This window comes from Ictalurus furcatus, chromosome 12 (genome assembly GCF_023375685.1).
Source record: "Ictalurus furcatus strain D&B chromosome 12, Billie_1.0, whole genome shotgun sequence".
NCBI lineage: Eukaryota > Metazoa > Chordata > Actinopteri > Siluriformes > Ictaluridae > Ictalurus > Ictalurus furcatus.
Window position 1 is genome coordinate 17430839 of NC_071266.1, and position 15826 is coordinate 17446664.

At 39.0% G+C, this 15826-nt stretch overlaps 1 protein-coding gene across 1 annotated transcript; it reads right to left on the bottom strand.

The window, feature by feature from the left end:
- Positions 1 to 2701: 2701 nt before the first annotated feature.
- On the bottom strand, positions 2702 to 15821 carry hivep3a (HIVEP zinc finger 3a). The gene is made up of 6 exons (XM_053638133.1): positions 12159 to 15821; positions 11047 to 11195; positions 6641 to 6876; positions 6081 to 6182; positions 5389 to 5981; positions 2702 to 4500 (listed from the first exon to the last, which is right to left on the bottom strand). Exons 1-6 carry the CDS (start codon positions 15819 to 15821, stop codon positions 3928 to 3930), a joined length of 5316 nt encoding a protein of 1771 aa, XP_053494108.1. The 3' UTR covers positions 2702 to 3927.
- Positions 15822 to 15826: the final 5 nt, after the last annotated feature.

A 15826-nucleotide genomic window follows, 5' to 3' on the forward strand; every position in this document is an offset into this window, starting at 1 on the left:
TCCATATCACTCTGTACATACAAACAATACTGTACAATATTAATATTATATTATATTATACGAAGAAAAAAAATGCCATCATCTGCGCTTCATAGAAGTTTGCATGTATTCATTGTGTGCGCTTTGAAATGTTTGCTTTGCATGGGATAAAGCAGTGGAGTGGGAAGATCATGCAAAAAGAGAAAGAGAAAAAAACATGCTCAGTCTTTTAAACTGTCAAAGATATATATATATATATTTTTTTTTTTTAAGTGTTATGTTAGTTTGTCCATTTACTTTTGATGGAAGGACTCCTTTGGCTGTAATTCCTAAATGGTTAATGGAATATTTTTGTTAAACCCCTTGAATTAAAGCTGAAAGTCTACAATTCAATCACATCATGACTGATTCATTTCAGATCCATTTTGGTGGTGTACAGAGGCAAAATTATGAAAAAAAAAGATAAGATCTCTTCAGTCAGCAGAGTACAGTTTTCTGTTGATGGACACCAACCAGTCATCCATAATGAGATGCTAAGAACAGTGACTCCTAATTAGATGAATTGCAGAAATGTCATACTTTACTTAAAGTTGATAATTAAAGTTTAAGAGGTTAAAATATTATTAGTCATTATCTCTAAGGAACCTGATGATGTTTACAGAACCTGATACATTATCACTAAGGAATTTAACGTGATGTACAACTTGATTTAATGAAGTCAAATTTGATTCCAAAAGAGGTTATAATAGGCAGGGTTATAATAGTAAACTAAGCTAATGAATAAAATAACACCACATTCACAGTTAAATAAATAAAAATAAATAATCTCTGGAGCTCTTAGGGTACTGTACTATAATCACTCAAACTGAGACAAAGTGATTTAGAAAAATAACACCACCACCAGCAGCAACATCAACAGCGACAACAATATTAATAAGAAGAAGAAGAAGAAGAAGAAGAAGATTACTACTACTACTACTACTACTACTACTACTACTACTAATAATAATAATAATAATTGAATTGTACAGTGAAATGGAAGAAAATATATTAAGATTTAAAAAAACATTATAAACAAAATAACACATAATCTGCTCTGACATATTGCCTCTAAAGTGATGAAAGATTACTATTTTATATACATGGTCCAATACTGACATCTAGCGCACAGAAAATGAATTTGTTCATTCTTCAAATTTTAATTTAATTTCAGGTGACAATGTAAAAGTATACTGACAAGTTGAGTGGTTAAAGTTATTTGAGAATTATTGTGTGTACTAAGTCAAATATAAATCAATACAAACCATACATTTTTGCAGTGTATATAAATTATAGATAGAAATTAGTCTAGAATACAGACAGAGAACAATATACAATATACATATATATCATCTTGATGCATCTCATGGTTGTTAGTGCCAGATGGTATGTTTTGAATATTTCAGAAAGTGCTGATCTCCAGGTATTTGTACACACAACAGTCTTTAGAGTTTACACCGAAGATAAACAAAAATAATCCATAAGCCATAGTAGTTACCAAAACAACTGACAGGAATGTTGATAATTCAAATAACCACTCTTTACAGCTGTGGTGAGCTGAAAAGCATCTCAGAAAGCACAATATAGCAAACCTTGAGGAGGATGGGTTACAACGGCAAAACACTCCTGTCAGTCAAGAATCGGGACTCAGTCAACAGGCTGGTGGTGGTGGTGTACTGGTGTGAGGAATGTTTTTTTTTTTGGCACACTTTGTGCCCATTAATATCAATTAATCACCATTTGAAAGTCACAGTCTATTTAAATATTGTTGTTGACCATATGCATCCCCTTATGGCAACAATTTACCCATCTTATAATGACTACTTCCAGCATAATAATGTGCCATGCCACAAAGTGATCTCAAAGTGGTTCCAGGAATCTGATATTAAATTCAGTGTACTTCAGTGACCTCTCCAGTCAGCAGATCTGTAAAATGGGATATTTGCAACATGAATGTGCAGCTGCAAAATCTGCAACAATTATGTGATGCAATCATATCAACATGTACCAGAATTTCAAAGGAATGTTTCCAACACCTTGTGGAATCCATGCCACGAAGAACTGAGGCTGTTCTGACAGCAAAGGGGGTCCTATGCAGTATGGTGTTCCTAATAAAGTAGCCCGTGAGTGCATCGTGCATCTCATGTATCATTTTGGAGATGTTAGACCAGGGGTGTCCAATCTTATCAGCAAAGGGTTGGTGTGGGTGCAGGTTTTCGTTCTAATGAAGCAGAACCACACTTGAGACTACTAAAAGCCAAGATCAACTGATTAAATGGGTGGAATCAGGTGTGGCTCCTTTCCAAATGTCTTCTCTTTTCTTTGAGACATAGTACATTTCCAGATTGTCAAGAGTGTATTTGGAGCTTCCCTTTTTTTATCATGATTATATTTTAAAATAACAACAACAATAATAACAATGAAAGAAAAAGCTCATTTGAAATAAACTCAGCATATTAAAAACAGCTCTTACAGTCTCCCTATAAAGCAAAGCGCTACATGGCTCAATGCTGACATCTGGAGCATGAAGAAAGAAAAACACCCAGAATTTGTTATTTTTCATATATATATATATATATATATATATATATATATATATATATATATATATATATATATATATATATATATATATATAATTTTATTTCATTTTGAATAATAATGGAATATTGAACATTTCAGACAGTACCCAATTTAATACATATTTTTTAAATGGTTTTATTGCTTACCAATTTTGCCAGTAATGCTGCTGTTTATAGGCACCCAATATTTCATCCAGGCTAGCTACATGATGAGATGTTAAATTGAAAAAGTTATCAGTCATGTGTCATCAGTCAGTGATTTAAACAACCACAAGTGATCTTTGCCAAACCATATGTATTAGAAACAATTCTCAAGAGCTATTGTTTTTGTTTGTTTGTTTGTTTGTTTTTAAAAAAAAGCATAGCTAGCTGTCAGTCTGGTGCCAGTGTGTGTGTATAAGTGACATGAGCTACTTTAAACTGCAGGTATTTTGTACAGCTCTTCATAGAGGCACTCATTGGTGCTATAAAGTACACATAACACCATCAGCCAAAAAAAAAAGGAGTAGCCCAGTCAGTTAATCTCTGCTTAAATACAATCATAGCTCTGCTGACAATGAGAAAGGTATACATGTCAGAGGATACATTATCTGCATATTTTCTCTAATCAAATAGGAAAAAAAGAAAGAAAACACAGCTAACAATAAACCCATGCTATATGCTTTAAATATTTATAGTATATGCATATAATCTTATTACCTCATTTCATGTTACTAAAATCTTTTCTGCCATTGATTGATTAACAGAATACATGGAAAAGAACTTTCCATATTCAAATACAGCACAGTAAGAAAATACTATACAGACCTCTTCTCATATGTAACCCAGCAATACTACTAATTAAAATTATTTTATTTTTAAGTATACTGACAAGTTGAGTGGTTTTGGTTATTTGAGAAATACCGTGTGTGTGTATGGAGTCTACCGTGCTTACAATGTATATCAAAAATGTTGGATGGACACAACCATTTAGCTGAGTTTCATATTCTAGTGAGAAACTGCATATAGAAATGATACAAACACATAAAATACAAACTCCAAAGCCATACAAGGTCATATATAAATCAATATAAACCATACCTTTTTTTTAATTTTTACAGTGTATATAAATTATAGATAGAAATGAGTCTAGAATACAGATAGAGAACAATATACATACAGATATATGCTGCATCTACATATCTACACAATTACACTGAATCTTGTTTTCTAAATGCTCAGGTTTCCTATGTATACTATGTTGGTGGTAAGATGTTATGTTGAGATGCTCGATGATTCCGTCCATCTTGGTTCATCTTGGTTTGGTCCAGCCCAGACACTGGAAGAATTAGAGTCTTCTCTCGGCAAGAGATCTCTCTGATACTCTAGAAGCCTTTTCCTTCCAAGTGCTCTTGGGTGTCATGTCACTATCTGTAGATGTCTGTGTGGTATGCTTGATTGTAGTGCTTTTGTGGATGTGTGTGGGCTTTCTTTCCTGACGCTTTCTCTCTTTTCTTTGAGATATACACTTCCAGGTTGTCAAGGGTGCACCCAGAGCGTCACTTTTTTTATCATCAGGTTCTTCAGTTTCCTGGTTTTGTCCTCCAGGGGCAGACCCATATTGTATTAAGTCGTTTGATTTACTTGTTTTTTCCTCCTTGCCCAGCTTATCTAAGGCTGTCTGGGTCGTGCTGGGGTTCAGTTTTGACCGGTGCACGTGCAGACCTGAGCTGATTGTAGGAATCTGAACCATCTGGATTCCCCCTATGGGGATCATGAGGCTGAGGCTAGAGCTTGGAGTCTGAGGTTGGGAATGCAGAGGCAGGTGACTGAGCACTCGTTGGCCTTCCCTGGCCTTCCCATGCCTGAAGAAGAGCAGCTCGGCCTGATGCTCTCTTCTCTGAGCTCTACTCGTCTTCTCCTTGGAAGGCAAACAGAAGGACATTTGTGAGTCAAATCACTATATTTCAGGAGGCTATTGCTTCACCACAGCTATTTTGATAGAACTAAAAACAGCTGTCATCTTTATTTCAAGTAAGGGGAACATTATTTATAACCGGAAAGATGTGTGAAGTAATGCCATGAATTTAATCTTAGAAACACATGTACAGCCCTAGTCCAAACCCACTTTGTCATACTAACAGAGGCTAAACATGCAGGTGTTTGGGTTTGGCATTAATTATATATAAATAGTGATGGCCTGCTTTCTCAATAAAGGTGTGAGTCCAAAATAACAGGCTATGTACTTTTGGTATCAGTATATTTGTTTTGGAATGTTTTCAGTATATTTGTTTTGGAATGTTTGGTTTGGATAGATTTGGCTATGTAGACCAGAAATTGCTGTGTGCACAAATTAAAAAAAAAAAAAAAACCATGCCGTACTATATGGGGAGCAAAATAAACTTGGGCAAAGAAGGAAACATGGACATCTCTTTATCCATGTACCCTTGCTGGCTAAAGCCAATACAGAGCAAAGTAAGATAACCTAAATAAAATATTAACAATGTACTGTTTGGGTCAAATTTATCTATTTTAATGACTACAAGTTGAACAAAACAAAACAAAAAGTGATTATTGAAAAAAGGATCAAGATACAAGATACTAAATGTATACTGAAAACTATTTTTTTTTATTTCTATTACAGGTATTACTGACAGATCATGTCAAGTAGATCTTTAGTGAAATAGATAATTAATTAACTCAACATGTTAAAGTCCAGCTGTAGTCCCTGGATGAATGTCACATGCTGTCCTGGTTAAATAATAGGAATGGCAAGAATCCAAAATAAGCAAGCAGGAATAAAACTCACCAGCTTGCCCTTGGAATTGACTGTATTGGTTGAAGACTTTGTTAAATCTCTGTGTCTGCAGGTGCTGACCCCGAAACTGGAGCTCTGTGGACTGCTTGGAGACATTGGACATATGGGAGAAATGGCTCGAACCGGGGACAGGTGTCTTAGCGAGAAAGGTGAGACAGGTCGGGTAGATGGGGAAAGAGAGGACTGGCAGGGAGATGGAGAGAGGCTAAGCCGGGGAGAGAGACAGCGTAAAGGGGACATGTCCCGTCGTGGGGAGCATGGATGAACAGGGGATAACTGAAGGCCAGGAGAAAGACTGCATATGGGAGAATAGGACCTGGCTGCAGTGGTAGTCTCGACATATGAAGATGTGTTTGGACTCAGCTGTCTGGACTCATTTGTCTTCACCAAGGCTGCAGGATTTGATGCTAACTGACATCCTGGAACTTCATTACAGACAGACATCCTCAGGGATGAGGTAGAGGATTGCGATGTCTCCTCGTCAGCTTCCTCATTGTTGTCTTCTTCTTCATCCGTGTCCTCAGCATCTGAGAACTGGTGCTCCTCAGTGACCTCTGGCACAATGAAACTTTCCTCAGCACCACCTACAGGAATAAGCACAGCAGAATTTCCGTCTTTTCTTTCCTTAATCAGTTTTGTACATTTTGCTATCATATTGTGAAAGATAGTGGTTTTGCAAGCACCTCCTTCTTCTGTGTCTGGCTCACTCAGCACAGGTCCAGGAGTGGTCCCCTCAGGACAACGCTTCCCATGAGCCTTTGACTTCATATGTTTGGTTAAATTCCCTATAGAGTGCATAGCAAAAATGCAGAGGGTTAGAAGTACACCTAGAGCTAGTGTCTACTGTGATCCAGTGTTTTGCATTGTATTTAATATTTAATAAGACATTATATATATTGTTATAACAAACAGTTATGTAACCAAAGACAAATGTTGAATAAATGCGAACAAATGTATTTTTTTGCTTGTATTTATTTCATTAAATGTAGAGTTTAATATAATAATAAGTAAAATACTTAATAAAATCATAATCATATTGACATATTGTGTTTTGTTAGACAAAAAACCCTTAAATTATGATGAAACACTATATATACATATGTAAAATGTTTATCCAATAGATTTTGTGCAAGTGTAGACTTTCTCGTCTTCCAGTTACTTGGCTACAATGCATATGAGGAGAAGTACAGAAGTATTAGCAACCAGATTACCAGGCACAACTAATACAACTAATAATACATGCAGTGCAGTGTGGCAGAAGAGATGTTGCTATAATCTAATGGTATGGACTTCAAAAGATTGCCTTTGGTTTTGAAAGCGAAGTTGCAGTGCTGGCAGATGTAGGGCCGAGCATCAGTGTGCAGTCTGATGTGTTTCCGCAGCATGCTGGGCTTTTTACAGCGGATCCCACACTCCTCACACACGTAACGGCCTCTCCCACGTCCCCGCACGTACACATACTCCTCACTTGACCTGTAGCTAAAAGAACATTTTCAGTCATTTAAAACACTGGACATGAAATAAGGTTATTTATCTGTTAGGAACGATTAATAGAAACAAATTAAATTATATAATATCAAATTATATATTTTAAACAGGATTACACCATTCTTCACTAATATACAGTAAGTCAGAAAGTTGTTTTGTACTGACAGCTGTACAGTAGTATTGGCGTCAATTAAAATTTTAGAGTATGAAATTAGTTTTGTGGTATGCACCTGTGAACTGATAACTGATACTCATTACAGCCAAGTACAACAGCAAAACCTGATTGAGGATTATCAATTATTATAAACATTTTGGTGAAAAATAATAGACTTATTGGACATTCATGGGGAAAACACACACACATATATATATATATATATATATATATATATATATATATATATATATATATATATATATATATATTAAACATATCGTGTCCTCTTTTTACTTTAATTGTCATCCATTTCTTTTGATAACTGGATCTGAAAAATGATAATGTATAATGTATCATGACTACGCATGCCTGCACAAACCACTGAACTCCTTAAAATGGAGGTTATCAGAACCAGGGGTTAAAAGATGCCAACTGTGCACCTGATATCATAACACTGTGGATCTGTGTAAATGATTCTTAGAAAAGTAGATCACATAATGGCATCCCTTTTTCTACAGTATTTAACTTAGAAGACATAATTTTAGTGAGTAAGGCCTCACAAAATGGAATATAATATTGTTAGAAACGCTACCAGTGTAGATACATAGAAAGTAAGGGATTATAGACTGTACAAGACATACTGTGTACAGTCTTGTACACTTTCAAGGTAGATTTGACTCCAGATCTATAGCACCTGCACAGACTGCTTTTAAAATCTGATTTTAAAAAAGGAAACCAGTATATTTGGCTGAGACCTTCCTTATAAATGCATACACACAGACATGCAGACACATGGACACAAACTCTGACTGGGTGTCCACCCATGGGTGTGTTCAGAGAGTACCAAAATGGGGCCACCACTTTACCTCAAACAGAGAACCATTTATAATGTCACGAATCCAGGCCCCCCTCATTCCAAGCCCTTCACCACCCACACCTTCCAGCTTAAACATGGGGTGCCAGGACTGTTGCCCAGAGTCTACATAGTGTATCTATGCCAACACAAACAACTAAGAGGGAGGGAAACCCTGCCTCAAACCAGCTGCTCTATAAATATTACCAATTGCTGGACAAGACCACTACACCAATGTTCTTATTAATAACAATGATAACAGTGTGCAAACTAAAAAACCTTTTAGCTTTATGTCATTCTGCTATTTACTTAGTGGTTTAAGCCCTGAAAAGCACATCAATGTTTACCATGTAGTAAAGCTGAAAAGACTAGGCAAAGTCATTGGTATACAAATGAGCTTCAGTTTCGATATTCCAAGGATCTAAAACATTCATTTGAGGGGAAAAATAGTCCTTAAAAAAATTAAGGCCCATCTGACTTAATGTAATTCTGCATTGAACCTAAGGCATTAGGGTGGTAATGTAATGCCACTGTCTGTATCTATATCTGTTTAATGCCCCAAATATCTGTGTCTGTGTCTGTACTCGGACTTGAATGGATCTGAATCAGAAACACTAAGAAAAAACCAGGCCTTCAGGAAAAACTACTAAATTGTCATTAAAAAGAACAAAAAACGCCTTTCAAAACAACTAAATCTTGCCAAAATCAGGAAAATGTGTTTGGTTGACAACAATAGCCACCTAATAATATATTATCAGATTTGCTTCTGTTTTTGGGGATGTTACATTACAGAAAGATCAGAAACATTCATTGGACACTCTTTCAGAATCTACTATGGACTTGGGACACTGTGCTGCTAGTATAAACAGTGTCCTTTAAGCAGTACTCATTATAATGCCCCTATGAGTTTACAAGAAGATTATCATTAGGTGAAGATAAAGAATGACAAATGCATATACAATATATCTGTCCTGTGGCAGCTCTATGGTAGAACCATGGTTTTATTTTGGAGTTAAGCTATTTCCACCTCCTACACATATCTGTTTTTCTAACTGTGTAAAAACCATTATCTGTTCCTTCCAATGGGTGTATGAGATTGTGCCCTGTGATGAGTTGGCACCCTGTCCAGGGTGTTCCCCGCCTTTTTGTGCTCCAGGTCACCTGGGATAGACTCCAGGCTCCCTGCAACCCTGTGTAGGATAAGCGGTACAGAAAGTTAATGGATGGATGGATCTGTTCAGTCCAAATAATGTATTCGCATTTGATTACATCCCTACAAGGTACACAGTTATGTGTATCCTATGAGAAACAAGCACCTTCATTATCTTATTTTGTACATCAACTATTATGTGCTTAACTCTACAACAGCACAACAACCATGTCCTGATACATGTCCTGACCAGCCATTTTCTGTACTGCTTATCCTACACAGGGTCACAAGGAGCCTGAAGCCTATCCCAGGGAACTCGGAGAATGAGGCAGGGGACACCCTGGATGGTCAACCCATCGCAGCATACAATCGCACACACATTAACACACTACAGACAATTTGGAAATGGCAATCAGCCTACAACACGTCTTTGGACTGGGGGAGGAAACCGGAGTACCCAGAGGAAACCCCCGAAGCACGGTGAGAACATGCAAACTCTGCACACACAGGGCGGAGGCAGGAATCAAACCCCCAACTCTGGAGGTGCGAGGCAAACATGTGCCACCGTGCCCCCACTTCCTCATCACAGTGAGCAAAAAAATAAATATTGGAGCATTAAAAATGTTTGAGTATCTTATCAGCTCTTATGACCTCAAGAAAAAAATGAGCAGACTGCTGCTTGGCTGATTGATGAGTCAACCTCACAGCGTCTGCAATAATTGTGAGATCAAGTCACTGTGGAGAATATTTTGTGCAAGCACTCACTGTGAGGGAAAGACACAGATGGCAGCTTTCATACACAGACATGACAATTTGTCTGTGAAACGCATAAACCTCAAGGGCACAGTCACAAACACCTACATCATGGAACAGCTTTCAGCAACAAAATCAGGAGCAGCATAAATGACTATGTTTGCAGATTATTTAAATAAAAGCAATAGCAAGCGTGATCAGTAGATTCGCCACCATTCATCATCTACTTTCATACTTCTTCCATCAGTGCTGTTATTTCTACATAATACTGCATATCAGTTCTTTAAAAACTAAAAATTAAAACTATCTAGCATGTTATCTAAAAATACAGCTGTGCCCTTCTGCCTGTGTCTCGCCCCATCCAGAGCTGAATGACCAAAATCATTTATGCAGTTTGGCTCTGCGAGGTTTGCAGGAGAGAGGAAGTAAACGCCAGGCTAGGTAGTTTCCTGGCTCAAGCCACGTAACAGAAGGTCTGTGTTGGCTCTGACAGCAAAGCAATCTCCTGCAGCAGAGGGGGCAAGAGCAACACAGCACAGCGCACTGAAATACTGGTGACAAAAGTACAAACATGACCAAGGTACATAGTGCAGGCACTATATAATATGGAAAAACACTCCAACAAAAGACTTAAGGCTTCTGAAAATTACTGTACTATGAAATCATGACATACTACTCAAGCAGTGTTATACCAAAACACTTGATTTTAGCAATACAAACTATGTAATTCCAAGACATCTTGATATTCAGACTCACTGATATCAAAATCAGAATCACCGAATGAATATACAATAAACACCCTGTCAATTTGCAGCATTTCTATTAAAAAAAAAACAACAACAAAAAAAAAAAAACGAGAAGAACACGATAGGACCACCACTGACAGGTCTAGTCCTTTCAGACATTAGTCCTTGCTGTGACCTTGATCCTGTTTGGATCAATTCCAAAATCTAATCAGTTTATCTGCAGATTACAATGTACATTAGATACAAATCCTCTAAACAGTCAACCACTCTTGCTTGACATATCACATTTTTAGAAGTCCACCTAGTGGCGGAAGCATAAAAACAATTACAAATCCATTTTCTACACTTGTGTTACAAGTTATTTAGAATATCAGTTTATATTTTCATCTGTCTGTTTGTCTGACTGACCTAGAAACCATGTTAAAATTTTGCATATTAGCTATAGTAGAGATCCACCAATATTATAATTGTTGAACTATCTCAAAATGGAAGTGTGTCTTACCCTCCTTCACAGATTTGAACCCGGAGGATCTCATTGTATTTGGAGGTAGACCGTGCTTCCTCTTCTCCCTGTTCCTTTGGTGTCTTTTCTGTCTTTCTCAGCTCAGCTTTCTGGATCTCTGTGGGGTCTATGGGCTGTATGGCATGTACCTATACTCGAGAGAGACACGGGCAAGTTCACCAACCCTGCTCCGGGTGCCCAGGGAGACAGAGATGAGGGAATTCACTTTCAACATTTTGCAGAAAGTATTATAAGTGATTGTGACTCTGAAGAGTCAGGTAAGTCACTCCTAAAAACATACTAAACTCTTCCTTTCCTTTTCACTGATAAAGATGCACCCACAAAGGTACATCTTTTGTACCTTTAGTAACTACAGTATATTTTACCTTGAAAGGTGCATGTAGTAACTTTAAAACTTTACTCTAAATACTAAACATAGGGTCAACACTGGTCCTTGGGGTCAAATTATGTACCTTAAATCATTTTAAATATACACTATATTCATTTTTCCAGGTGAAAGATGCATGCTAAAGGTACAAAATGTACCCTTGAGTGTACCACTCTATCAACATGGAAAAGTGGTTGGGTCTCCTTTTTTAAAATAAATAAATAAATAATATACTGATCTATATTCCTACACAACATTTCATACCCTTTTTTAACAAGCCATCAAGGTCATATAATACAATATATGGCCAAAAGTTTGTGGACACCTGACCACCACACCTATACGTGGGCCTTTCTCAAACTGTTGCCACAAAGTTGGAAGGACTGAATTTGCCTGCACACAGTCCCTGACCTCAAACACACTGAACAACTTTGGGATGAATTGGAATGCCGGCTGTGCCCAAGGTCTCCTCATCCGACATCACTACCTGACCTCACTAATGCTCTTGTGGTTGAATAGGCAAATCACCACAGCCACACTCCAAAATCTAGTGGAAAGCCTTCCTGGAAGAGTTTAGGTTAATATAACAGCAAAGGGGAACGAACTCTGGAATTCATTAAAAAAGCACATGTGAGTATTAAGGTCATGTGTCCACAATCATTTGGCCACAGAGCGTATGTATATACTTTTAATATTTTCTCATACTTCTTATACATAGTGCTCATCCAGGAGTTTCTACATTTACCTCAGCCTCCTTGCGATCCCTGGTGTCAGGTGCTGCAGGTTTTCCCACTGTAGAGGGAGGCATTGCTGCTGTAGTGTAAGTGAAAGAAGTATGTCTTTGCTTGCAGTACACTAGGGAGAGTACATCTTTGCTTGTTAACCCTGGAGGGTTTGGATTCCGAGTGCTTATGCACCAAGTAGAATAGACTGAGTTCTGGTTGTCATCTTGGACACATGGATTGGGTTTGACATAGTTTAGATAGCACCAGCTCATTGCAAGATTTGTGTCAAGAGAAGTATATGAAGTCTCTTCTTTGTTTCTGGGGACCACAATACTTTTACTACACAACTGAGAGTCTGATTTTGTGCTAGAAATTAAACTACTCTTATTGCTCTTTGCATTGTCTGTGTCCTCCTCCTGTTCCTTCACCCGTTTCTGTTGTTGACTATCAGGGGTGAGTTCCACACTGCTTGTTGGGGACAGCACCCTTTTGTTTCCCCCTGCACTGGAGGATTTGGATCCCTCAGCTGCTGGTGGTTGATCTCTGAAATCAAAGCTAGATCCTATAGATTCTACTCTTAAACCAGAGCAGCCAGGATCCTGAGATGGTGCAACAATTTTCTGTGACAGAGTAGTGTAAACAGAATTGGCATTGGAAGGTAAGTCTGAACAAAGGCGAACAGGCACTCTCTGCATCCCAGGAGGTCTCAAAAGCTCTTGGCTTGGAGTAATATCAAGATGGGGATGGTAATGATGATAACTGGCAGTTGACTGCCCAACATCATCCTCTATGGGGATCTCAAGCTTAAGACCTGAGGACACTGAGTAGTAATGAGCTCTTGCAGCACCTGACAGGCAGTGCAGATTTTCCATGACTGTATGATCATCTGTATGAGTCACTGCGGTTAAAGGTGTAACAGGTTTATGAGAGAATGAGGGGCACACTGTATTGCTTAAAGACACATTACGGAATGAAGAAGGCACAGAGGAATGAGATGTGTCAGGGCTGTGTCGAGGGGAAATGCTTCCACTTGGAGATGGAGGATTAACACTAAGAATTGGCTTTGGTGGTGGATCTTCTTCCTCTGGCTCTCTTACAGCGGAATGTTTAATCAAGAGGCATTTGCGCCTTTCCCTCCAACCTGCAGGTGTTCGATCAGGGGATAAACAGCTGTAATCAAAGGACCTACTTCTGGTCTCAACAATGGGGTTTGTCTGCTGAGGTATGTGTGGTGCTTGCTCAGATGCAGACCGTTGCATTTCTCTGTGAGGGTGGTGAGTACTTGAGATTGTTAATGTATGAGCAGCTCTTGACCTTCTAGACATTGTGTCAACATCACTTTTGACAGATTCCTCAAGTGATGTGGAATGACTATATCGGTGAATATCTGGACTATGAGGTACAGATAGTGATTCAAAACTTGAGTCTCCAGAGGACTGGGTTGCCTCTGCAAGACGAAGTCTTTTCTTTTTTGGTGGCAACTTCTCAATGGGAAGCTGGGCCAGTGATGAACTTCTTTGGGGCCATTGGAAATCTTCAACTTTTTTTGCGTCTTTATATTCAGATGCATCTTGATGGAGTGGCACTTTCATGTTAATATTTGTTTCCTCTGTTACTCGAATTTCTGGTATTTGAACATTGTGTTGGCGAACAAGCTTACGGAAGTTTGGCTTTGTTGTCTGTTCCTTTAAGTAAGTGTGAGTCGAAGGTTCTTGTTTGTTAAATAAACTAGTGTGTTGTATTACTGATACTCCTTTTAGAGTGTTCTCCTTCTCGTGTGCCTGCACTGACACAACAGCTTCTATGGTGGGCTTTACACATGTTGCAATATATCCTTGTGATGTTGTAAAGGTAGATGACAAGGCAGCTGATGGTAAGGCAGGATCGTCAAGTTCTAGACTCTCTTCCTTTCTCCTTTTCCGCACTGCTAACCCACCAATTCGAGTTTTATGAATTGTCCCATGCTCTTCAGCTTGACATGCAGGAATTTCAAGTGGGTGAGATGGCTGGGCAGGGCAGTGGTGGTTTTTATGTGTTTTATATTTTTCCCAGTTGTTGCAAGCAACTCCACATGCTTCACACTCAAATGGTTCTAGCTGTTTTTGCTTGCATTCAGACACCATGGAAACTGAGGAATGAAATGGTGAGCTGGAACAGGGCTGTTCCTCAGTAGTAATTTCAGCACCAATGGGTAATTCAATTGCAGGCTGGCGCCTTAGCATACCATGCCGCCTGTTCTGAGCTGGTTGTTCATCAAATGATTGGCTGTGACGAAAGTTTTGTGAGGCAGCAGTGGATTCAATGCTTGCATTTGAGGGTAATGAGTGACTTCTTAAAAGAGGACCAGCTGACAAAGCATTAGCTGGTTGCCTGACACTGGAGTGCTGTTGAAATTTCTCACAAGGGACACCAAGAGTGATGGACCCACTGCTTTTTGAACTAATGTCTATCTCTTTTGCTCTACGAAGAATTGTATCTTTAGAAAGAGATGACTCAATGCTGCTCCTCCTAGAAAGAGAAAACCTTCTGGGTTTGACACTATCAATCTTGCTCGTGTCTACAACAGCTTCATTGATGGTGATGAGTTTGGTGATGTGATCGATCACATGCTTTTTAGGCACAGAGAAAGGGATGCTCCTCCCCTCTTGTTCTGCAGAGTGTTCATCCTGTTGACGAACTGTTCTCTGTAAATGGCCAAGACGACCAAATTTTCCAAGAATAACCTCTGCATAACTTTTGGCACTTGTGTTTGGCAGACTGTCTTGAGAGACTTCAGTGCTCTCAGAGCGAGAGAAATAGCCTGATTCTGTGCTGCCTTTGCTTCCTAGCCCAAATGATGAGGAGGTCTCATCAGATGAACCCAAAGGAGCTCGTCGTCCTTTGCTAAGCCGCATAGCTAGTCTCTTTTTGACCGCATGAGAGTATTCTAATCCCTGTGACTGCCCTTCGGGGGCTATTTCTGTGCAAGAATTTCTTGGAGAGGATACCATCTCTTGATTTTTAAGAGTAATAAATGAAGACAGCTGACCAGTGTCTTCGTCTGATTCTGTAACTGGCTCATCATGACAACTCATGCCAGGCCCTTGTCTACCTGAGGCCATACCAGCTTTTACCTTATGTGTGTGTGACTTACGGTGCTTATAAAGGTTACTCTTAGTCTTAAAGGAAAAACCACATGGTGCACAAGGGTAAGGCCTTTCTCCAGTGTGGGAACGTATGTGTTTCTGTAGTACACTCGGCTTGGCACATGCCCGGCCACAGTAGGTGCAAACATACTTTCCTGGCTTTTGAGGTTTACGCTCGCGTTTTTGTTTTGGTGTGCTTTCTTGGGCCTCCATGGAAAGTTGCCTTGACACTGATGAAGTTGAAGTCTCAGGGCATTTATCAGAAACGTCCATATCTTCAGAACTTCTAGAAGCCCATTCTGACTTGCCCCCCTCAAGAGTTTCTGCTTCCTGAACATTTCTTTTCTGAAGCCGGAGCCGCTTTCTCTCATGACGAAGTCTTTTTGTCTGTCTGGGATGAGAGGGTCCATGCTGCTGCTGGGAGCGAGCTGTGGTTGGTTTTGGGTTATTGAGACCAGACTCATATTGAGGTTCATGAAGGTGTTCTTGACCTCCTGACTGCTCCCCAGTGCTCAGCTGTCTATGTGAGACCTCCATAAAAT

Coding starts and splice junctions, on each gene's coding strand:
- hivep3a (XM_053638133.1), bottom strand. CDS start 15,821: ATGGAGGTCTCACATAGACAGCTGAGCACTGGGGAGCAGTCAGGAGGT. Junction 11,196..12,158: donor TAAATGTAGAAACTCCTGGA/TGAGCACTATGT, acceptor TCTCGAGTATAG/GTACATGCCATACAGCCCAT. Junction 5,982..6,080: donor GCCAGACACAGAAGAAGGAG/GTGCTTGCAAAA, acceptor TTATTCCTGTAG/GTGGTGCTGAGGAAAGTTTC.